Below are 24,091 nucleotides of genomic sequence, written 5' to 3' on the forward strand. Positions count from 1 at the left end.
ACAATGTATAGTAATACCACAGAACAGCTTAGGACAGAAAGTGAGAAGAATATAGTATCTAGTTGAAACAGTAGAAAAATTGTAGGTAGTCAGAACATAGTAAACCTGGCCAGAACACTAGGGGCCAACACACCTATTGCTGCAAATAGTTTTATAGGATCTTTTATGACAATAGTTTCACAGGATATCATTTTTAAACTTTCAGGACCTCAGTTTTGTATATGAGAATGAATGCAACTGAAGTGGTACGGTACTTACCCCACCCTAGCACCATGCTGGGATTTTCAATCAATGCTTACTGAGAGTCATACTGTGCCACCTGCTGAACTGCCATCACCACTTCTGTGATCCTGCCAGAGGTACCCAGGGTGGTGAGGCACCTCGCTACCACCTGCCCTTAGCATGTGGAAGCCTTGTCTGCGGATCAGCTCCCCAACTCCACCAGCCATAGGCAACATAAGCACTCCCCTCTAGGCCAACATAGGCCCCACTATCTCGCTCTCTACAGATATTTAGAGATCCATTGCTTCCAAAGAAGCAGTACACCCTGCTTACCAGTTACTCCACCTGACACACGGCACTAAGGTATGTTTATAGTGAAAACAAGTGAACATTTATTTAACCAAGTAGATTCGAGTGACAGCGAGTAAAGATATTGGAAAAAAATAAACAGTTACATATACAATAAAATCATAACACACTTTCAAGAACATAGACTCACTTAACCAGATGCTTTCATGTCTCAGGGCAATGCTCACACAAAGTCATTGGAATATAAGAAAGGATTGGTCTGATCCAGTATAGTTAGTCTCTGACAGTAACCAGTGCCAGATGTTTCTGGAAATTGGAGGTTTAGGGAGAACCAGATCATGGGGTTGCATCCCTAACCATCTTGGCTAATAGCCATTGATGGCCCTATTCTCCAGGTTCTTCCATCAAATCCTTACAGCATTTTACAGCTAGGTTTAGCTGTGATCTTGTTTATGGGACCTCTTCAGTGAAAGGTCCCAGGTGTCTGTTTGAACCACCTTATTCATAACCAGGATGCCCAATACAGTGACCAGGTGTCCGGTTTTCGACGGGAACACCCGGTCGAAAAGGGACCCCGGTGGCTCTGGTCAGCACTGCCAACTGGGCCATTAAAAGTCCAGTTGGCGGTGCTGTGGTGCAAAGTCAGGCTAGTCCCTACCTGTCCTGGCTGGCACCGTGCTGCACCCTGGAAGTGACCAACAGGTCTGGCTCCTAGGTAGGGGGCCCCTCCACGCGCTGCCCCGCCCCAAGCACCATCTCCGCACTTTTTGGAGTGGGGGGTAGTGCCTGCAGGCGAGAGCAGAGTGTAGAGCTCCTGGCCCCCCCACCTAGGACTCAGACCTGCTGGTTGTTTCCGGGGCACACGCAGCGCAGTGTCAGGATAGGTAGGGACTAGCCTGCCTTAGCCCCGCTGCGCCACTGACGAGGAGCCACCCGAAGCAAGCCCATGCTCCAACCCCAAGCCCCAACCCCCTGCCCTAGCCCTGATCCCCCCCCCCCAAAACCTGGAGCATCCTCCTGCATCCGAAACCCCTCATTCCCAGCCCCACTCCAGTGCCCACAACTCCAGCTGGAGCCTTCACCCTCTCCCGCACCCCAACTCCCTGCCATAGCCTGGAGCTCCCTCCTGCACCCTGAACCCCTCATTTCTGGCCCCACCTTGGAGCCTGCACCCCCAGTTAGAGCCCTTACTCCCTCCTGCATCACAACCCCCTGCCCCAGCCCAGTGAAAGTGAGCGAGGGTGGGGAGAGCGAGCCACCGAGGGAGGGGAAATGTAGTGAGTAGGGGGGGGGGCTCAGGGAAGGGGTGGGGCTAGGGTGTTCGGTTTTGTGTGACTAGAAAGTTGGCAATCCTAATGCCCAATCACTGGTTGTTTTTTCCCCCATTTACTCCTTTTTATAATCTCCTCATCAGCATCTGGCTCAGTATGCAAATAGGCATACATTGTGAAGCAGACAATACACAAGACCAGACAGGAAGATAAGTGTCTCTTACCTCCTTCCTGAAAGAACCCTGTCTGAGCCATGTCACTTCCTGAAGACCCACCTTACCTTCATGGCCTTATAAACATATTTTTGCATGGAGACATAACTTCTTAAATATTATCCTTACATACACATTTTGCAATGATTGATATCCAGGGGGCAACTGGCTCTTGGTAGAGACCTACATGCCATCTTTTAGTGAACTAATATGAACATTTCTGACCCAGGAGATCCCTCTAAGCCGGTGGTTCTCACACTTTTGTACTGGTGACCCCTTTCACATAGCAAGTCTCTGAGTGTGACCCCCCCCTTATAAATTAAAAACACTTTTAAATATATTTAACACCATTATAAATTCTGGAGGCAAAGCGGGGTTTGGGGTGGAGGCTGGCAGCTCCCTATGTAATAACCTCGCGACCCCCTGAGGGGTCCCGACCCCCAGTTTGAGAACCCCTGCTCAAAGCACCCCCTGGTGCCCTCTGCCAGTTTGTACCAAGAAGTCCCTGGATCACAATTTCCCACAGCAATTAGGTGACCTACACACATCTCCACCCAAAGAAAGACCTGCCCAATTCATGTAATTTGCCATAACTACTATCTATGAAGGCTAAAAACAAGAAGCAAGCAACACTAGCAGCATCCCCTCCAATGTCCATCTTGAGTGCCAGATTAATTTCACATATGGGTCAGTGGATTTTCAGTGCCAAAATGATCTCTCACCAACACAAATAGCCAAAAGGGGCATCTACAACTAGAATTAGCCTCTACACAAAAAAAGAGAGAGAGAGAGAAACTTAAAAATAAAAAGTAAAGACTATTGTTAACTGGTTGCAGCCAACTCTCATTATTATTATTTATATTATGCCACTGTCTACAGTAGTTCTTATTGTGGTGGGTACAATAAAAAACACAGTAAGAGACAGTTCCTGCCGCAGAGAGTTTATAATCTCAGTAGACGAGTCAGACAGTATAGAAGATACAAAACATTATCATCCCCATTCCACAGATGGGAAATGGAGGCTTAGGGTGTTACATTTCTCAGCGTATAAACAGAGAAGTGAGATAAAAACAAAATATTCTTGCTGGGAGGTTGTCACATAACACTACTTTGTTTCTTAGAATTCAGAATGAGAACACACAAGAACCCCCCAAAGAGATACACAAACCAGGCTGCTCCCTGAAACAGAGAGACACAACTCAACCCATCTTAATCTCAACTGGCTGTTTGCAGACGACTCCTGCTAGGCCCAGATCACATACTTCCTGAGCCTGCAAGTAGGACTAGAGGACTCCTCACCCCATTAAAGTGATAGCTTGCAATTCCAGTACATCCCTCAAATACACCACACAGGGAGATTAAGTGATACCAGTACATTACAATCAAGTTGTAATAATTCTTTTAATACCAGAGGACCAAGAGGAACGGATAAGATGATGCTGAGTCCATTATAACAATAACTGGTAGCATCTCAGACACTGTCAAAGTGGCAAAGAGTATATAAACTCTTGCAATATACAAATCAGAGCAGCTATACTGATATTACAGCCCCCAGAACATGTATAACACCAATGGAAGTGACAGGATACTGCTTTAGTCACTGGCATGCATAGTAAGATAAATGAAATATAAAATAAAAATTAATTTGTTGTTTTTAAACTATTTTCCTTTCCTTCATTTCTGTTATGTCCTATACAAGTTACACAATCAAAGAGCGTATATGGGAACCCATTCAATAAATAAATAAAAGACACCAACTTTTGTTCATTTTTCAGCTCCTGACATTTAAAATATATCCAGCATTTTGCATTGAAGACTGTTAAGGAAGCCAAACAACTTTAATTCTGCCCTGTAGCGATGCTCTGAAAGCAGTTGGGGAGGGGAATGAAAATAACCTAAGTTTGTCTTTAAAAAAAAAAAAATCAGTTGAATGTAATATTGGACCACAAACACTACAATGCCTTAATCATAATGGTGTGATTACTGCTGGCATCACTAAAGGGCAGAGTCAAGGTTGTTTGGGTGCCCTAACTGTGCATTTTTAACTTAACATATTTGAATTTCTTTTTAAGTATAAACTTAATTTTGAATGTCCTGGATTTATAATGTTTGGTTTTGGGATAATTACAACATGCCTGCAATGTTTTTTCACCTTCCAGTTACTGATACACAATCTCAACCTTATCTCCATCTTAATGTAGTTTTTAAATTTTGAAATATAATATACAGTTGGAGGTCTGCCTGGAATTAATACCTTGAAGCAGACTGACATTGCTATGGCTGGTTGAATGGTATAATGGACCTGTCATATCTAGGCTTTCCTACTCGACATGGCAGAAACTAGAAGCTTGAAACACTTTATTCAGTATCACTGACAAGATATTCTATGGATATTTAAAATTTGTAGGCTGTTCCCCCTCCTATTATTAAAAACAAAAATAGCAAGTTCAGTGATACAAGTTATTACAAAGCTACCTAAACTGTCAGAGATATCCATCAACAGGAAGAATTTTCTTCTTTTTTGTGCATTTAAATGGTGTCACATTGCATACCTGTAGCAGCATTACCAAGAGCATGTTGTTTTACACATCAAGGAAAGCACACTAAGCAGCTTAAATTCTGTGGCTTACAGGTCTCAAGCAGATGGGATACTGTCTTATTGGCTGTCTGTACAATTCCGATTATAAACATCATGAAAACTCCTTGAGCAATGAGCCAATTTCAGGAGAGAGATTAAATTTGACCAACATGGCCATATCCATGCCCTTTTAAAACACATGTGCTGAAAACCTGAAAGCCCTGGTTTGAAGACTCCTTTTTGAAAATGCTGTTTATGCATCTGGCTGTGGGTGACACTTCCAAATCCACAGCACTTCCAAATAAGAGCATCTGGCAAGTAATTGACATGTCACTATGGAGCTGCAGTTACACGTTCTTGTTAACTGAAGCTTCAGTTCCTGCAAGCCTTTCCAACATAACTGTCCTCCTGCCTGTGAAGTTCCCTACCAGAACCGTAGTAATCTCAGCTACCAAGAATCAGTCACAGCCTCAAGAAAATTAGTCTTTAAAAGAATAAATATCACAGAACACTATACAACAGTCCCAAAAATAAGCATGACCAGAGTAGAAAGTGGATGTAATCAAGGTTTGAAAAATTTACCAAACACCTTCTAGCACGACTCTGATCAGAAAGATGGGAGGGCGGGGGGTCTCCAAACACACAGACTCAACACCCCTGGAGAGAAAACCAAGCACTCCACTACCCAACCACCATTTTGAGGGGCAGCCAGTAAGGGGCAGAAGTCCCTCCTATTCTATCCCACCCTCATATTCTTACTAGGGTGACCAGATGTCCCAATTTTATAGGGACAGTCCCGATTTTGGGGTATTTTTCTTATATAGACTCCTATTACCCCCCACCCCGTCCCGATTTTTCACACTTGCTGTCTGGTCACCCTAATTCTTACACACTGCGATAAGGTTGCTTGAAGTCACATCTCCACTGCCAACAATATCCTGACAACCCCCAGTTTTAACTCCCCTTCACAGCAAACACAACCAACCCATCACAAAGAGGTCAACAGGACTACAAGAAATCGCATATACAGGGAGAAAAGCTGGCATAAGACTGAAGTGATGGTGATAGAAAAGGAGGTAACATTCAGAGAAGCTAGCCCCTTGACCGACCTCCACCTAAGCCACCTGCACGTCATTCAACAAGTTAATATGAAACTTTGGTGTCCTATTGGAGTCAGAGTTCATTTACAGCCTTGTAGCGGTGTCTGGGGATTAGCTCCATTCAGATCTAACACCCCCTTCCTTGCACTCTGACCCCGCTCTCTCTAGGACTCGGGGTGCTCGACTTCACAAGGACACTGTACAGTCCTCCCATTCTGGAGTATCAAAGTCCCACTGGATCAGCTCTCCTCATGCCACTCCAGAGAGTCTTCCAGCCCAGGGACAAGTCCTGTGTCACTTTCCCAGCAGCTGGTAGAAGAACTCCAGCCTACCCACTACTCTGGATTCCTGCTCAGGGACCCTATATCCAGCAACTATGGTCTGCTTGCTCCCAGACCCCATCACTATTTCCCTGGACTCCTTCCTATTTCCTTTATTTTCTGCCCCCACCCAGGTTTATTGTCCCAAACGACCTCCTTCCAGGCAGTACCTGTAGAGTACCTCCCCACTTTGATTCCTTGCCAAACTCTGCCAAACAAAACTCCCATTCTCCCTGTGAGTGACTGCAGACTACTTCCTTTTCTGTTCTCAGCTTCATCCCTTTATACAGGACCAACCTGGTCCTTCCCAACTGAACTTCATCTCTCATTAGACTTTATTAAGCCCTGCCTCTCCTCCCAGGTGCAACATATAAGGTTAATTAACCTAACAACCTGCTCTGAATGGGGTAGACACAACATCACAATACCTTTCCAGTCAGAACTCTCAAAGAGAGCTGTGTTTCTCTAGGATAATGCAGCTACTGTCACTCAGGATGACAATAACCAATACAGTTAACACTGCCCTCCTCACAATAACTGAAGAAAAGGAATTACAGCAACAAGAGAATGCAAGAGAAAATAAGAAACAGTAATCAAAACTGCCAAACCTAGGACTGGTGAAGTTCAGGGTTCACTATGGACAGCTTTATGCACAGCTTATTTATTGCATTTAATGTTCTAGGAACCCATCACTATAGCAGTAGATACAATTCCCCTAAATAGACACTTCCATCCGCATACCCTAGCAACATTACATGTTTTCAGAACGAAGGGAAGAAGTTGACCCCAGAAATTTAGCACCTATACTTTGGAGTTTTCCTCCAAGTCCTGTGAGCAAAAAAATGTATAGCTTGCATACATTTTGTTTGAAAATGTTAGCGTCTATGGACAGGCTATGGATTCTATGCTTACTTTGCCAGAGTAGCTACAGAAGATCAATGGGGAAAACTTGCATAAGGCCTGACTGGTCTGTTTCTCAAGTTCTGTCAGACCTTTAGTTTAACAACAATCAATAAAACGATTTAGAGCAAGAATGTACCATTATCAAAATTAATTAAATGCCACAAGCTTGATTTTTTGGTATTAAGAAATTAATTGCTCTCAGATGTCAGAATGTGAACTTTAAGCCTTCAAAGTAATTTTTTCATCCTATTTCAACACTCTGCCATGAAAGGCATACAAGGGTGACAGAGGAAATATGTTCACCGATTCTACAGATAATTTATCTTTAACTAGCATATTATCAACATAAAATTTCAGGATAAAAAGTTATTTCATTTCTGCCTTTTTCTTTCACCATATGTATTTACCACAGAACACTGACCCCCCCCTATTCACAGGGAGAATTTGTAATAAATACCATTACCTCTATCTATGAAGTGAATTGTCTAAATTGTCATTAGAGCCTCAGGTAAAATTTCATTTTGACACTTTCCTCTATGTTCTGAATGAAAGGGGCCATAATCAAGTATTTTGCCATGCTATTAGCAGTACATGTTTTGATGATGTTCTACACCAGCCATTCCCCAGAGACTACAAAACCATTAAAGTTTATGTTTACCCATTCTGGAAGCCCTGTGTGAATAAACTGGAGGACCCAGGGAGCTCTTAAAACCTTTAAGAAAACACTGCCTGTTTAAATAGATTTGTAGAGCAGAAATGATGAATTTCCAATGTGAGATCAGATTAGCACAATGCTCTATAAATTCACTTACCAAAAGTCTGAATCTTACAGTCCCCACTATCTACCCAGAAACCCTGTTAACCATTTTACATTGTGGTCTGCAAATATGATAAATAGTGCATTACTTTGAAAAGGCTATGATTTCTTATATGAAGAATGCAGTTTCATTACAAAGCAGAATAGCAAGACCTTCAGTCAATACCAACTAAAGAAGTTGGGGTGGAGGGGGATGACACTATTCTCTGCAATTTTAGGTGTGAAGAAAAACTTGGGAAATGATAGTTGCATGTTTGGTCCATATATATTAATGGTCTGTAAAATAAGGCTATCAATGTTTCATCAATAGCTAATGACAATACACACTACACAGTTTCCATTCAACACTGCATTTCACTGGAGTGTGTCAAAGCTATAGTCTTTATAGTCATTCACAAAAGGAACAAAACAATTCCATTTTGGCACAATCCACTAATCCACCACAGTTTATATTTAGCTTTCTGTCAGAAAGAGATTTCATGTTTCCCACCACAAGCAGCCCAATTACAGTTCAGGAAGTGATGAGAGTTCCATTAAGAAGCTGCTTCCACCAAGGCTGTCTCCAAAGATGGCAGTGTCTGAGGTGAACGCTTATTTACCACCAAGCCTTAAAGTTTTAGGAAGACTGAGTCCTTTGCCAAGCTGGGAAAGAATATTTACTTAGCCAGTTATTGTTCTGTTTTATGAAAAGACTATATAAACCAAAATTATACTTTTGACTTTATGATGGACACATTTATTCATAAAGTCAGAGTATAACACATCAGGTGAATACCACACCTTAGCATTTTTCTTTCTTCCAACATTAGTCAGAAGCATAGAATATAGTCTGAAGCGAACGTACATTAATATATACACAAAAATTATAACAGGACTACATCATGAAGTAAACAATCACAATGAGGCTTTTCTGCTCCATCTGCAATTGTCTCCTAATCATTTTCACTATTATTTGTTAAAATTAGAGGCTTTCAAAGGCAGCCTTACAAACAAAAGTTCAAATTTGAATTACAATATGTTTAAATTCAAAGGCAGAGACAAAATAAACAAGAGGCTCAGAGTAAAGTTTCAATCACCATAAAGATGTATACTAAATAGCACCCGATGCCCCACATATTGAACTCTAGACATTGTTCAATAGTGCTTGAGACAGCATACACGTAAGTGCCAATATTTTTCCCAGGAGACATTTTAACTACTCCAGAGTCCCATAAACTTGATATATTTGGAGCAGTTAAGGGGAAATCTCTAGACTCTGAACTTAAATGTCTGTAAAGAACAGTTACTTCCCTATAGTAACTGTGGTTCTTCAAGATGTTGTAGTCAGCATGGATTCCTCACTGTAGGCACATATGTGCCTCACGCACAAGACCAGAAATGTTTTGAGTGGCAGCGTCCGTTGGAGCCATGCATGCACCCTGTGCTTCCTCATGCTCCTGCACAAGGGCATACTGAGTGGGGCAGCCACAACCCTATCTCAGCTCACTTGCAAGGCAAAACTTGCGTTAGCTGAGGGCTCTGAAAGCAGGGATGGAGGGCAGGTCATTGGATTCACACTGACTACAACATCTTGAAGAACCATAGCTACTATGAGGGTAAATAACTGCTCTTTCTTCTTAGAGTATGTGTCAATATGAATCCACTGTAGGTGCTGGCAAGCAGAATCATTCCTGAAAGTTGGAAGTGAAGCGTGTCAACTGTCTCTATCAAATAGTGATTGCAATACTACTCTCCTGAAATTAGTATCTGATCTGGCTGCCCTGTCAAAGGGCATAATGTTTAACAAAAATCAGTGGGTTACTCCACTTTTCAGCCTTGCAGATCTCAATTGTTGGCAAACTCCTGAAGCAGGCAGAAGATTCTAACTCTGCCTTGGTGAAATGTATCTTGGCATTCAAAGGCAGAGGCTGCAATAGGTCCGACAGCCAAAACTACCTCTGCCAGTAAGGAGCTATCAGGATGACTGCAGCCTTCTCCCATCTGATCTTGGATATTATCCTTGGGATCAGGGGAGTGAGAGGAAAGGTATATCGGAGGCTTTGAGGCCAACATCAGGCCTAAGAGTCCCAGACACGTTCACAACATTGTGGAATTTGATCTGAGGTCATCTGCCAACAATTGAAGAGACTGGAACCTGTCATCTTGGAGCCAGGTTCTTGTTCATTGGGTATCTATCAGAGCCCCTATGAATTCTATTATCTGTGAGGTGTGAGCAATGATTTTCATCATTCACAAGGAGTCCTACCTGACAGAACAGGGAACGGACATAGTCTAAAGCTGTTGCAGTCCCCTGTTGGGATCTGCCTCTGATCAGCCAGTCATCCAGGTCTGAAAGACATGAATTTCCTGTCTCCTTAAATACACTATGTGCTACCATCCCTGCCAGGGATTTGGTAAATACTTTCAGTGCTGTTGAAAGGGCAAAACCCTGTACTGGTGATGGTTGGACCTAGGATGACCAGACAGCAAGTGTGAAAAATCGGGACGGGGGTGGGAGGTAATAGGAGCCTATACAAGAAAAAGACCCAAAAATCGGGACTGTCCCTATAAAATCGGGACATCTGGTCACCCTAGTTGGACCTCACTGTGAATTTATATACTTCCTGTGTGCCAGATGGATGGCTATATGAAAATATTCATGCTGCAAATCAAGAGCCACAAACCAGTCATGAGGTTGCAAAGATAGAATAATGGAGGCAAGCGTTACCATCCTGAATCTGAGATAATGTACGTATTTGTTGAGTCTTCTCAGGTCAAGTATAGAATGAAGACCCTCCTTTCTTCTTTGGAATAAGGAAATACCAGAAGGAGAAGTCTCTTCCTATCAGCTCTGATGGAACCTCTTCTATTCTACATAAAACAACAAGGTCACTTCTCTTTGTAATAGGCCTGCATGAGAAAGATCCCTGAAGACAGACAGTGAAGGGGATGCCTGATGCATGGCGCATTGCTGCCTGCTGGGCCATCCTGGCAGATAGCCACCTTCTTTAATTATGTCAACCAAATACAGACAGGCCCTGCACCCCTCTTGTCTAGCTGACCCTAGCTTTAGTGCATCTAAATTGAAAATTAAAGAAATGTTAATGTATATTACCATTTACCAGAATGTTCCAGTATCTTATCTATTAACTATTGGTGCTTAAATCGAAAATAAATTTCTGCCCAGCTTTCCATAAAAATAACAAAATTGTTTCAATAGAACATTAAATTAACTGAGAAGAGGGAAATCTGAACACATTTGGCATAACTGCATATAGAATGGAGTTACTGTACTTCTGACTGCAGACCAAACAGAACTGTATTCATTTTTAAAGCTGTAGGAAATGACATGTTATCATAATAAAGCTTGAAAGTTCCTTCTTTAGAACAGAACCCCAAAAATCAACATGGCATTTTTGATGCTAAGGTTGCTATTGCACCAGTGTTTCCATTATAAATCTCTGCCTTCGGGAATTTATAGCATCATGAAAACAATTCCGGCCAGGCTGAAATTTGGCACAATTTCCCGAGACAATGTTTTTTTCAAATATCTGAAAGAAATCACTCTAGCTTTCTTTGGCTAGACTGGACTAAACAGTGTTTTCCCCTAGTTTTAGACCAAGTTTTTGCTTACTACAAAAACAAAACAACAACAAAAAACAGATTTTTATTTATTTATTAAAGAAAACATGAATGTTTGTATGCCATTAGTGCTAATGGCTTTTGATATTTTGTAAGAAATATATTTAAAGTGAATAAAATGTTTATAAATGGAACACCATCCATGGGAAGAGGGGGGAAATCACATCAGTTAATTGTAAACATCCATGATAACTAAAACTGAAGCAAGTTAGAGAAATAATTGTTTTTACTATCTTCTTCAGTTTTACTTTGTGCATGTGACAGCACTATAATCAAGTTCACTGCTCTATGGATGGTCAGTTGCTCTTCCACTCTCAGGCACTAGCATTGTTCTAAATAAAGCTTACGGGCAGGATGGTAACAAAAAGCAGTAGAGTCATCATTATTGTAGGTGGGGATTTTATTTGTATCTCTATTACAGTAGCACTTGGAGGCCCCAACTCAGATCAAGCTTTCATGGTGGTAGGTGCTGTACATAAATATAATAAAATAAGAGACAATCCCTTCCCCAAAGAGCTCAGAGCCTAAATCTGAGACCATGCGCATGACATCTTTTCCTGGGACCACTACTGGGAGACAGGAGAAACTGAAAGGATCTACGACTTCACTTCCCAGGCCCCTGCATTGAGCTAGAGTGCAATGGGAGCCCTGGAGGGGCATTTTCTGGATCCCAACAAATACTGAGGAGCAACTGACACTTACAAGGTGCTGGGGAGGGGTTTCACTCCCTGGAACGCCTCTATTGTTCCAAGGAGGAGTTTGGAAGCTTTACCTTGATGCTGCTTCTGCTGCAGATTCTGGTAAGCAGGTAGCCATGTGTGCAGCAGGAGAGTAAGGAATGATAGGCTAAATTCAGGACATGGTTTTCTAAAGGGTGCTTTATCTGAACAACAATGGACAAAACAGTAGCAGCAAAACTTGCAAAGACATATAACCAACTTTCAGAACTCCAGTAAAGCTGATGTGTTCAAACCTCCACCCAGGTTATTCTTAATTCTCAAATTCTACTAACATTTTCCAGCTGGAGAGCTGACCGGCACCTGGTCAAGTGTGTATGCAGCTAAATAGCTCTGATTCAAAGGACATTAGTGAACTGTTGAAGACAAAAAGTATGAAGAATTTCTTTTAGCATAGAAGCAGCACGTTCACTTAGCATCTCAAGCACAGACAGACATACAGGTATGACAACACTGAAAATTCATGAATGGTATTTTCCTCGCAAAGTACAGAAAATACAAGCTTTATATTGACAATGGTGTATATTAATATGCAGAATGGTCATAGCCCTAATTTTCTTGTCTGATGGATCAATCCTATTTAATTCTTTATGTAGATCTTACAGAGCTCGTCCCTCTGGTTCAATACAAGTCTTCCATTGATATCATTTTTGATTGGTAAAATTATGGATTTAGTCTGAGGTTTCATTCCATTGAGTTGTTTAATTATTAAGAGCCAAAGTGTCTTTGGCATTAGTGTATACACCTGAGTTCTACCTCTTTTCTTCTGCACACACACACACACACACACACAATCACCCTTCATGGTGCAAGCCCTCCTGATTGTGAAGATGACCCTTAAAGTCAGAAGTGACTGTAAACTAATACAGCGATCTCTTCCCGAGATTGCAGACAGCCCGAAACCACCATCCTAAGAGATCTCAATTGCCTCATTCATCTCAATCACCAAAATTCATCACCATCCTAAATTGACTTCCAAGGCTTTTCAACTAGCAAAAACCACAACTGCTTCTCCTGAGCTGCCAAAACCTCCAGTTTTACCCTAACAGCTTCTATAATACAGTAATACACTATATGTTGTCAAGATGAAAGACTGCAGCACACTGAAAATGCAGGACCAGCATAAAAAAAGTTAATTTTAATTTCAAAATAAATGCCATAGGGGCTGAGCTAATAGTTTTATTAACAGTAATAGCTCCATTTACAAATAAATAAATCAAGCAGAACTATCACAAAAATTCCAGCTTGCTACTCTGGAGTGTCAATGACTCCAGGAGGACTTGTTGCAGACCATTTCTAGCTTGCTGCAAGGTCATGGGGGTCTTGGTTATAAATTATTAAGTAACAAAGTAGGTTTAGATTGGTTGGCTTTGCTCAGGAAGCACATTGAAAAGGGAAGCATTAGATGGGAAATTAATGCAGAATTTGTAAGTAATCCAGATTGCTCAGGTGTTTATACTGGAATTTAATCCAAAACTCAAAATGCAATGGGTCAGAAATAAGCATACTAAAATGTTGCCATACCTAAAAGAATGTTGAGCGTGTCTGGTACTGTTGCCATCCAAGTGACTATGTTCAGATCAAAACCTTGTCCCCTCACTGAGAGGCCTAGCAAGAAATGGGACCATCATGGAGACAGGGTGTGCTCAGGCTCTATGGGAGGAGGAGTCAACAACTTAGGTCACTCTTGAACTATTCCCTCCAGATCTAGCAGAAAATCTAGCAGAAATCCTATCCAGCCCTGCTCAGTGTGAGAAAAGATCCCCATTATACCAGGTGATATATTATACATAATTTTATAAGATCCCAGTAAACCCTCCCCAGGGACTAAATTTCCCCCTCGATCCATGATTTAGATAAATGTATTGGTCCTGGAAGCATTTGCATCAGACAGCTGAAGTGTTTCTAGCTCAACGATTTAGCACCTTCAATTCATGTCTCAACTTGTTTTTTTTTTTTTTTTTCATTTCCGCACTCCTCCACTTCCACCTGACTTCAGTCACTTGAGTATGTAATCTCTCACAAAAATACTAGAAACAGAACAACATTTTAAAACATCTGAATGCTTGGATTTCAGACTTTCAAAAGAAGTAAAGCTCTGGTTTCTAGCTCTTGTTTTTGAGATACAGCCGATAAAATAGCATCAAATTCATTGGTGAGTGACAGGGAAAGTAACGTGGTAATCATAACAACATGAGTTTAAGATCCAGTATTTTGCAACCAGTCAGCACTGGAAATAAATGCTGTGTTTCATATAACTACATTTCAACCCTCTTTACCTTCCAAAATAAATATGAAGTTGGTGTCTTGTTTATATATTGTTTGCATTTCACGAATAAGGATCAGATTTAAGACCACAGTAATCAAAGTCATATCTAATTAAACTTCTCTTCTCACATTTTTTATGTTTATCACTTAAGCAGTGCCTTTGTTTCATCCTGTTGATGTAGCATCCCATTCAGTAGGCTTTTGACTTCTTTTGATCTCTGTGTAACACAAATATGGCCTAAAGTTGATAGTCATGGTTAAAACTAGTTGTATCTTATAGAAACAAGTGGAAAAAAAAATAATCACTGCTTTGCCATGGCAAAAGAGTAGTAATTTTAGATAAGAACAGAAAACCACCGCTCACCGTTTTTCAATTATATATTTTTAGTCAGAGTATTTAAAAATTTAAACATACAAAGAGAATACACAATGAAGTGTTATAAAAATATATACTAAATTTTGGTAAAGCATGTTATACGTTCCTAGATTACATAGTTTTATTGCTCTCATTACCACTAAATATTTTTAACTGAAGAAAAGGAACTTTGTGCACGGGGGTCGGGGAGAAATGGCGGGGTCCAGTCTGTCTCTCTAAATTCCATCCGAGACCTGAGAAACTTTTCTGCAGTAACATTGGACTGTCTGAGAAATGCATGACACTGTACCAGTAGGGCTGGAGTGCACAAGAAACAGCCATGCACATCTCACAATATGCTGTTTCTGTGGAAAAGCTAGCAAATAGTTGTACAAGCGCCAGCAATGCTCTGCATATACCTTGATCCTGAAAACACTTACATAGGTACTTAACTTTACTACCTTGAATAGTCCCACTGAAATTAATACTCACAGTCAAAGTCAGGGGCGTGCACAAGTGGGGGCAAGCAGGGGCATGGGCCCGCCCAATAATCAGCAGGAGGGCACAGAACTTCTCCGGCCCCAAGGTTGGGGTGGGGACACAGAATGTGCACCTTCAAAAGCCATCGAATTTTTATTCCTGTGCATACCCCTGGCAAAGTTAAGCATGCATGTAAGTGTTTGCACAATCAGAGCCATAGCAAGTTTGCACTACAGGATCTCTTTTGGGAACATATGAAAGGCTGTTGGCTTCTGCCCTCCATAAAATCAGGACAATCTTGGATTTCACGACAATCCGCAAGAGCATGATGGAGAATCAGCATTTGCCAGGATCTCTCTCATATGTATTTACAGTCAAAACCAGAATATTACTGATATATATATTGGAAAGGTCAGGGTACAATACATAAAAGTCATTCTTAAACCATTAAAGTGCTCTATTTTTGTGCTTGTATATTATTTACATAGGGTTCATTTTAAAATTTAGCTCTCATATACTGCATAAGGAACCCTATTCAGAAAAACTAACACTCAGGCACATGTAAAAGCTCTTCACTTCTTCGTTGATATGGGGCCGTGCAAGGATTTCGTTCCAGAGTTTAAATGTTTGCTTATCCTGAAGTTTTGTATTTTGTGCACTAATATTGTTAAAATAAAATAAAATAAAATAAAATAAAATAAAAAAGACAAGAGAAACTGCCAACCAGTTAACATGGTTCTTAATGATAATCTCACAAACAGCACTGTATGGATGAAAGGTGGCTGACTGATATAAATTATGCATTTATGAAGAAAAGAATATAGCCTTTTTGGCCATTGCTTGGAGGGAAGGAATATTTAATCTTATTTTTCTCAATTTTACGAGAGCACACGTTTCATGTGTCCGTCAATTGTGTACTCCTTGTTGTTCATCTTTTTAAAATTTTACTTTTATCTGTTCTGGTAGATGTGAGGTCACTGTATGAAATGGCCTGATCTTGCCTCTTCTCTCTGCTGTCAATATGGTCCAACCTGGTTTAACAAACTGAAATTGTGGATTTTAGAGCAGCTTTATTTAAAAAAAGCAAATTGTATTATATTCACTAAGTGAATGCCAAGTGATCACAATTCACTGCATTAAATGTGGTCTCAGTATTTTCTACTCTTATGCTGTGACAAAGTCTGTAACAATTAATCATTTCTGATTTGCTTACAGCAAAAATTTACTATAGCAATAACATTCAAAATACTCTGTTATGAAATCCTGGGGAAAGCAAGACAGGAAAACCAAGATAAAATTGCAAATACACATACTCCTAAGTCCCCTGCATCATTTACACATACTAGCTTAAAAGGTTTTTTTTTGTTGTTAAACTCTACTCTATACAATCTCCCTGATAAACTGCGTGGGGCAGGAAGTAAAAAGTGTGATGATCTCTCTTTCCACTAGTATAAAATAGCATTTCAATAAGCAGCAGTTGTTTTACTTTGCATGAAGAATACTAGATCTGTAAAAGCAAAACCAAACTGAAGAGCAGAAATAAGGTGGGAACCACAGAGGAAGTTTTAATAAAATTCAGGATATATACTTATTTTTAAAAAGCATTTGAAATATACAGAAGAATGTCACAACTTTTTAGAAAGTCTTTAAGTTGAAATAATATTAAATGAGTAAGCAACCATTACCAACTAGAAAGAAGAGATTCCTTGGAGGAAAAAGGATGAAAATACAGTAAATTTAAACCTGAAAGCTCTTGAACCACCAAAGGAATGGAGAAATGAAAATGAGTCACTATGACTTAACAGTCAAACATAAGCAATACATCTAAATTTCACTCTCAATTATCTACTTTTTAAAAAGCTACAGTGGTGAATTTCATAACTATATTACATAAAGTTACTGACTGCCCTCACTGTTTTCTTAGACTATAACACAGTTGAGTAGAAAGCATTATTTGTTTGCTGTTTCCGAGTGCTAATATGAGAAACATAAATAATGTATTTCCATTAAAAACATCTACTAGTTTTGTTGTCGTATTGCTCGCTAGAAATATTTACAAGCCATAGTGAAAATGAAACAAGTTTGCGTCTTCAGGTACTGTATTCATAACACTACTTACACTTATTTATATTCAGGCTAAAAATGTTCAATCTTGTTAGGACTTCTGGTTGAGTATTTATCTATTTAAAATTAAAATATTTTTAGTGCTTTCCTGAAAAGAGACAATAGTCTCATGGGTAAGAAGGCCCAGAAAAAAGAATCATCAAACATACATGAACCAAAAATGTTCATAAGCCATAGGAGCTAGTAATAGGCTAGAGTCAAAGATTAATAGAGAGATGGCAATTATCTGCAATACCTTTGGGCAACCTTACTGAAGTAAGTTGAAGTATCTACAGAGTCCATTGCATTAAATGCAAAGGTTATGAATTATTGTGGACTGGGATGATCAAAGGACTATATTGAACAATGTGACAGACAAGAATGAACTTTTGGGAAGAGGATTTCTAGGGAGAGGTTAATGCAAATTTCCCCCGATCATCCCCCCGCCCCACACCTCTTGTTATGCAAAAACCCAGCCCTTTAAAGCTACACCCTGAGGTGAGGGTGAATGCCCACTGAATATCTGATCCCAGGGTCCCAAGATCAAAGGTCCAGACTGTATAAAGGAGGGATTCACAGATTCACGGGGGTGCTTGTTCTGATCTAGCAGCTGTTACAAACTAGTAACCAGGGACAAAACCCTTGGTGTGGTTTGAAGGATCAATCACCTGCCAAAGTCCTTAATGGAGTGGGGGTGCTGGTAAGCTTATTAGTATGTGTGTAGGTTCTTTTATTGTTTAAATGTTTTTTCTGTAAGGATTTCACCTTAACAATAAACATGCTTGCTTAGATAGAGCTGTGTGGTAACTTGTAACTGTGGGCAATTTTGCTGTTCATACGCTCTGAGGAGAAAGCAAAGCAGGCCTGCTGAGGCAGTCTGATTTGCTGGGGAACCCACAGTGCAGGCAGAGAACTGTGAAGCCTGGAAAAACCCCAGTCAGGAGGGTGAGATGTAGGTCTCTGCCCAAGAGAGGCAGAGAGGAACTGGGAACCTAGAGTGGGTACCCTTACCAGACTACACAGGGGAACTGTGTACCCTGAACTGTGACAGACTCTAGAGAATAGATTCAGATCTGAAAATCAGAAGTTGGTCCTAAATTCCTACTTCTTTCCCTTCTTCAACACTAACAGAAGTGGTGAAGCATTTGAAGGAAGAAGTTAATAACACAAGTGTTTTGTGGCAGGGACCATGCTTTTTTCTATGTTCCAATACCATGTAGCAAGCACTATTTTAAAATAATAATGAAGTGTAAAAGAACTGGTATAAATTATCTCAAGTAGGAAAAACAGTGAATATACTACAAACTTCTAACTTAAACAGTCCTCTCTCATTATCACGCTTTTCTCCATGCCATTATCACATTTTTATATCCATTTTCTAAAGAAAGCTATAAAGCCAGATGGAGCCTTTGATCAATGACTTGTGTAAAGAGGTGCCACAATTCCTTCCATGAGTCCCACCTTGCACCAGGGAGTAAGGGCATGGCTACACTTGCGAGTTAGAGCGCATTAAAGCCCCGTGCGCTCTAACTCACGACGCATCCACATTGGCAAGGCACGTAGAGCGCCCGAACTCCACGGGTAGAGCACTCCTGGTAATCCACCTCAGCGAGTGGAATAATGTTTGATGCACCCCTGCTGGAGCACCGCAGCACCAGTGTGGACGCCCTGGTCTATTAATGCGCTCTGATCGGCCTCCAGAAGTGTCCCACTATGCCTGTTCTAGCCACTCTGGTCATCACTTTGAACTCTACTGCCCTGCCCTCAGGTGACCAACTGTCAGACCCACCCTTTAAATTCTCTGGGAATTTTGAAAATCCCCTTCCGGTTTGCTCAGCCAGGCATGGAGTGCTCTCAGCGAATCTTTCCAGGTGACCATGCCTCCATGCGCCAGGCGATCCCCAGTATGGAGCAATGGCGAGGTACTGGACCTCATCAGTGTTTGGGGGAGGAAGCTGTACAGTCCCAGCTACACTCCACTGTGCCGTGAGGGGCGTGGGGACCATTGCTGCACGCAGGCAAGCTGCACATGGGCCAGGGCAGAAGCTGCATTGCAATAGAAGACCCTCCCTTGCTTCCTAGGTCACCCTCAGCAGCGAGATATCTTCCAGGACAAACTCCCGTGGAAAATGTGGGGACAGTGTTCAGTGTAGGGGACCCTGGTCTATTAATGCACTCTGATCGGCCTCCAGAAGTGTCCCACAATGCCTGTTCTAGCCACTCTGGTCATCACTTTAAACTCTACTGCCCTGCCCTTAGGTGACCAACTGTCAGACCTGCCCTTTAAATTATCTGGGAATTTTGAAAATCCCCCTCCTGGTTGCTCAGCCAGGCATGGAGTGCACTCAGCGAATCTTTCCAGGTGACCATGCCGCTACGCGCTGTTGGCTCTCCCCAAGGCACAGAAACCCAGAGGACAGTACGGCCGTGAAACAATCAGTTCCCCTTGACCCTATGCTTACTCACCATTTTGGAGCTCCCGTGGGTTATGTGCGCTCGCTTTGGGATGGGCAAATTATGCTATTGTATAGACTGTGCTTTCCCTTAACTATGGGGGAATCATTGCTCTGTCTGGTATGAACAATGCTGCCTCTGTTTAGTATTGCATTTTGCCTTTACAGATGCAACCTTGAGATCTCAGCCGTCTGTGTTATCACCAGCCAAAAGACTCCAAAGAATTAGGAAGAGGCCATGTAAAAGCAAAGAAGACATGCTGCATGTAGTAATGCAGCAGTCACTTAACAAGAATCTAAAAGCGCAGAAGTGGAAGGAGACTGAAAGGAGGATCCGCCAGCAGAATGAGGAGCACCGGCACAAAAGCACGGAGCTCTGGCAGCAAAGCACGGATCGGCTGATAAGCATCATGGAGTGCCAAGCGGACTCAATCCAGGAGCTTGTGGTCATGCAGGTGGAGCACTACCGTGACACACACACACCCCGAGCCCTTGTCCCAAAACTCTTTCCCTTGGGCCCCCATGTCACCTCCAACCCACTTTCCCCAACATCCGGGTTCTTATCACCACCAGCTGCCTCCAACACCTGTAGCTTCACCACCCAGCCCTGAAAACTATGACCCTTACCCACTGCACTCAACCCCCATCACCATGCATTATAGCCATCCTGAAGTGCAGCACTCATTGCACAGCACTCCAGACAGGAAGGCTGAGTATAACAACAGGATATATGCAAATCTGTGATTGTCCTGTTCCCCACCCCACCCCCTTTGCCCTTTCTGTTTCCCAAGCAGTTGTGTTTCTTTTCAATAAATGGATTTTTTGGCTTTGAAAACATTCTTTATTATTGCCTAAAGTAAAAGATACCTTAGCCCAGGAAAGCAACAGGCACTGCAAGTCAGCATAGCAAACACAGATTCCAACTAACATTAGAACCACTGCACTTCAATCCCATGCAGGGCACCAAACATTACTGGTGGCTTTCAGCCTCAAATTGCTCCCTCAAGGTATCCCTAATCCTTGCAGCCCCGGGCTGGGCCCCTCTAATAGCCCTGCTCTCTGGCTGTTCAAATTCAGCCTCCAGGTGTTGAACCTCAGAGTTCCATGCCTGACTGAATCTTTCACCCTTACCTTCACAAATGTTGTGGAGGGTACAGCACGCGGATATAACCGTGGGGATGTCGTCATCGGCCAGGTCCAGCTTCCCATACAGAGAGCGCCAGAAGCCCTTTAAACGGCCAAAAGCACACTCCACAGTCATTCTGCACCGGCTCATCCTGTTGTTGAACCGCTCCTTGCTGCTGTCCAGGCTCCTTGTGTAGGGTTTCATGAGTCACAGCATTAAAGGGTAAGCAGGGTCTCCCAGGATCACAATGGGCATTTCGACTTCCCCTATGGTGATCTTCTTGTCTGAGAAAAAAGTCCCGGCTTGCAGCTTCCTGAACAGGCCAGTGTTCTGAAAGATGTGTGCGTCATGCACCTTTCCGGGCCAGCCTGTGTTAAGGTCAATGAAACGCCCACAGTGATCCACAAGCGCCTGGAGAACCATAGAGAAATACCCCTTCCAGTTAATGTACTCTGTGGCTAGGTGGGCTGGGCCAGAACTGGAATATCCATCCCATCTATCACCCCTCTGCAGTTATGGAAACCCATTTGTGCAAAGCCAGCCACAATGTCATGCACGTTACCCAGAGTCACTGTTCTTCTGAGCAGGATGCGTTTAATGGCCCTGCAAACTTGCATCAACACGATTCCAATGGTCAACTTTCCCACTCCAAACTGGTTAGCAGCCGATCAGTAGCTGTCTGGAGTTGCCAGCTTCCAGATTTCGATAGCCACCTTCTTCTCTACCGTCAGGGCAGCTCTCAATCTCGTGTCCTTGCGCCGCAGGATGGGGGCGAGCTCCTCACACAGTCCCATGAAAATGGCTTTTCTCACACAAAAGTGCTGCAGCCACTGCTCATCATCCCAGACTTGCAGGACGATGTGATCCCACCACTTAGTGCTTGTTTCCAGAGCCCAAAAGTGGCGTTCCACGGTGGTGAGCATGTCCATGAATGCCACAAGCAATCTCGTGTCATATGTGTTACTCGAGTCGATATCATCATCGGACTCCTCACTGTCAGTTTGGATCTTAAGGAGTAACTTGACTGCCAAACATGATGTGCTGGTGAGACTCGTCAGCATATTCCTCAGCAGTTCGGGCTCCACTCCCGCAGACCGAAAGGGAAGATAGAGTGCGCAGTACAAAAAACATTGAAAGATGGCACCAAATGTGAACAGAAGCACAGGGATTGCTGGGATGCGAACCGATGCATCATGGGGCGTTGGGACAGGACCCAGAATGCCCCGCTCCCCTCGCCCCCTTTCCATAAGCCACAGCGCCAGAATGGGAAGAGGTGCTCTGTGGGATAGCTGCCCATAATGCACCACTCCCAATGCCACTGCAAGTGCTGAAAATGTGGCCACGCCAGTGCGCTTGCAGCTGTCAGTGTGGACAGACTGCAGCACTTTCCCTACTGTGCTCTACAAAGGCTGGTTTAACTCAAAGTGCTCTACATCTGCAAGTGTAGCCATGCCCTTAGTAATCTGTAACAGTCCTTCAACAGACACAGATTTCTCCCCTCACCACATCAGCTTTTTTGACAGATGCATTAACCAGTCAAGGCTTCATCTACTCCTCAACCCCCACAGCTCACCCATTCAGGAAGGAAGGGGAATAGCAGTGTAGTTACAGCCCCAGTTCCCCTTTCTGTACCAAGAGGTAAGGTCCAGAGAGGCTATGTACACATGCCCACATGTTTTTATTCCCCTTTACATGCTTCACCAGCCATGTGAGGTTTAACCACAATCTGGCCCACAGAGACACACTTTTCTGTAATTGTTAACACACAATATTAAGCATCTACAAACCAGGGCATCATCTTTAACTTTAAGAAAGTAAAAAATGAATGCTAAGTATAAGTGTTTACAAATATAGATCAGACAAGCACTATACAGGAATTACCCTCTTCTACTTAATTCACAATTGAAGATTTTTGTCAAATACCATGATTCTATTTTGTCCCACTTTCTTTAACTGATAAATTGCCTTGCCTTTCAATATTTTCAAATGTAAACAACCTACTGCATCAAGTATTGATTTTATTTCAGATGCAGTTTTTCAATACCTTCAAAAATAGCAAAGACTGTATTGTGTGCCATTCTCTCAAAGATCAGTTACTACTGAAAAACAATCAAAAATCTTGATGGATTTTCTTAGTCTGAGGGATGTGGGAAAATAAACTAATGTAAAGAATTGATAAGATCTGTGGTTGAAATACTTTTATGGGGGGGAGGGGGAAATCTAACACTCTGGTTTAGCACGTTACCAGAGAAGAATTTACTGCAATAAACTAAAAACACTTTGGAATTGTAGTTGGAAAAGCAGCACTGTAAGTGATGTCACAAGTGCGGATACAGTTTCATATTCATGTTTTATTTTGCTGTAATGATTTTAAATCCATGTGATGTTTATAAACATATCGTGGTATATTCAATTGTCTAATATTTTCTTTGTATTTCCACCACGTATTGTGTCTTGTCATACTTAGTCCCTGCCCCAAAGAGCTTACAATCTATCTTCTTTTTCTCTTTGTACAGCACCTAGGACAGACGTGGGCAAACTACGGCCCACAGGTCACATCCAGCCTGCAGGACCGTCCTGCCCAGCCCCTGAGCTCCCGGCCAGGGATCCTAGTCCCCAGCCCCTTCCCCACTATCCCCCCTCCCCCGAAGCCACGCCAACACGCAGGCCGTGCTCTAGCCCGCCGCTCCCACTGGGCAGTGTGGGGAGCGCAGCTGGCTCTGGCTAGGTGTCACGGCTGCGAGCTCCTGCTGGTAAGGGGGAGGGCAGCGGGGGTCCTGGGGGACAGTCAGGGAGGAGGGGGCAGTTGGATGGGGCAGAGGTTCTGGGGGAGGCAGTCAGGGAATGGGGAACAGGGAGGGTTGGGAGTGGGAGTCCCGGGGGGCTTGTCAGGGGATGGAGATGTGGATAGGGGACAGGAGGGCAGTCAGGGGACAGGGAGCGGGGGAGGTTGGATAAGGGGGTGGGATCCCGGGGGGGCAGTTAGGAGCAGGGGGTCCCAGGAGGGCGTGGTCAGGGGACGAGGAGCAGAGGGCGGTTGGATAGGGGGTGGGAGTTTCGGGGGGGTCTGTCAGGGGGCTGAGGTGTGGATAGGGGTCAGGGCACTCAGGGGACAGGGAGCAAGGGAGTTGGAGGGGCGAGGGTCCCAGGAGGGGGCAATCAGGGTACAAGGAGCAGGGGGGGTTGGAGGTTCTGAGGGGGGCAGTCAGAAGGCAG

At 42.8% G+C, this 24,091-nt stretch overlaps 1 protein-coding gene and 1 long non-coding RNA gene across 5 annotated transcripts in view; one reads left to right on the forward strand and one right to left on the reverse strand.

Annotated features, from left to right (window-relative positions):
• Nucleotides 1-23,283, forward strand: part of LOC128832547 (uncharacterized) — a 98,297-nt gene extending 75,014 nt beyond the window's left edge. For both annotated transcript variants that reach the window (XR_008443998.1, XM_054020029.1), the window contains exon 2: nucleotides 19,918-23,283. Coding sequence is in view for 1 of the 2 variants with exons in the window: in XM_054020029.1 (XP_053876004.1) it covers nucleotides 19,918-20,360 (443 nt within the window). In the remaining variant the exon portion in view is untranslated. The remainder of the gene's footprint in view (nucleotides 1-19,917) is intronic.
• LOC128832548 (uncharacterized) overlaps nucleotides 1-24,091 on the reverse strand; it is a 419,194-nt gene that overhangs the window by 352,022 nt on the left and 43,081 nt on the right. The gene's annotated exons all lie outside the window — the stretch shown is intronic.

This window comes from Malaclemys terrapin, chromosome 2 (genome assembly GCF_027887155.1).
Source record: "Malaclemys terrapin pileata isolate rMalTer1 chromosome 2, rMalTer1.hap1, whole genome shotgun sequence".
NCBI lineage: Eukaryota > Metazoa > Chordata > Testudines > Emydidae > Malaclemys > Malaclemys terrapin.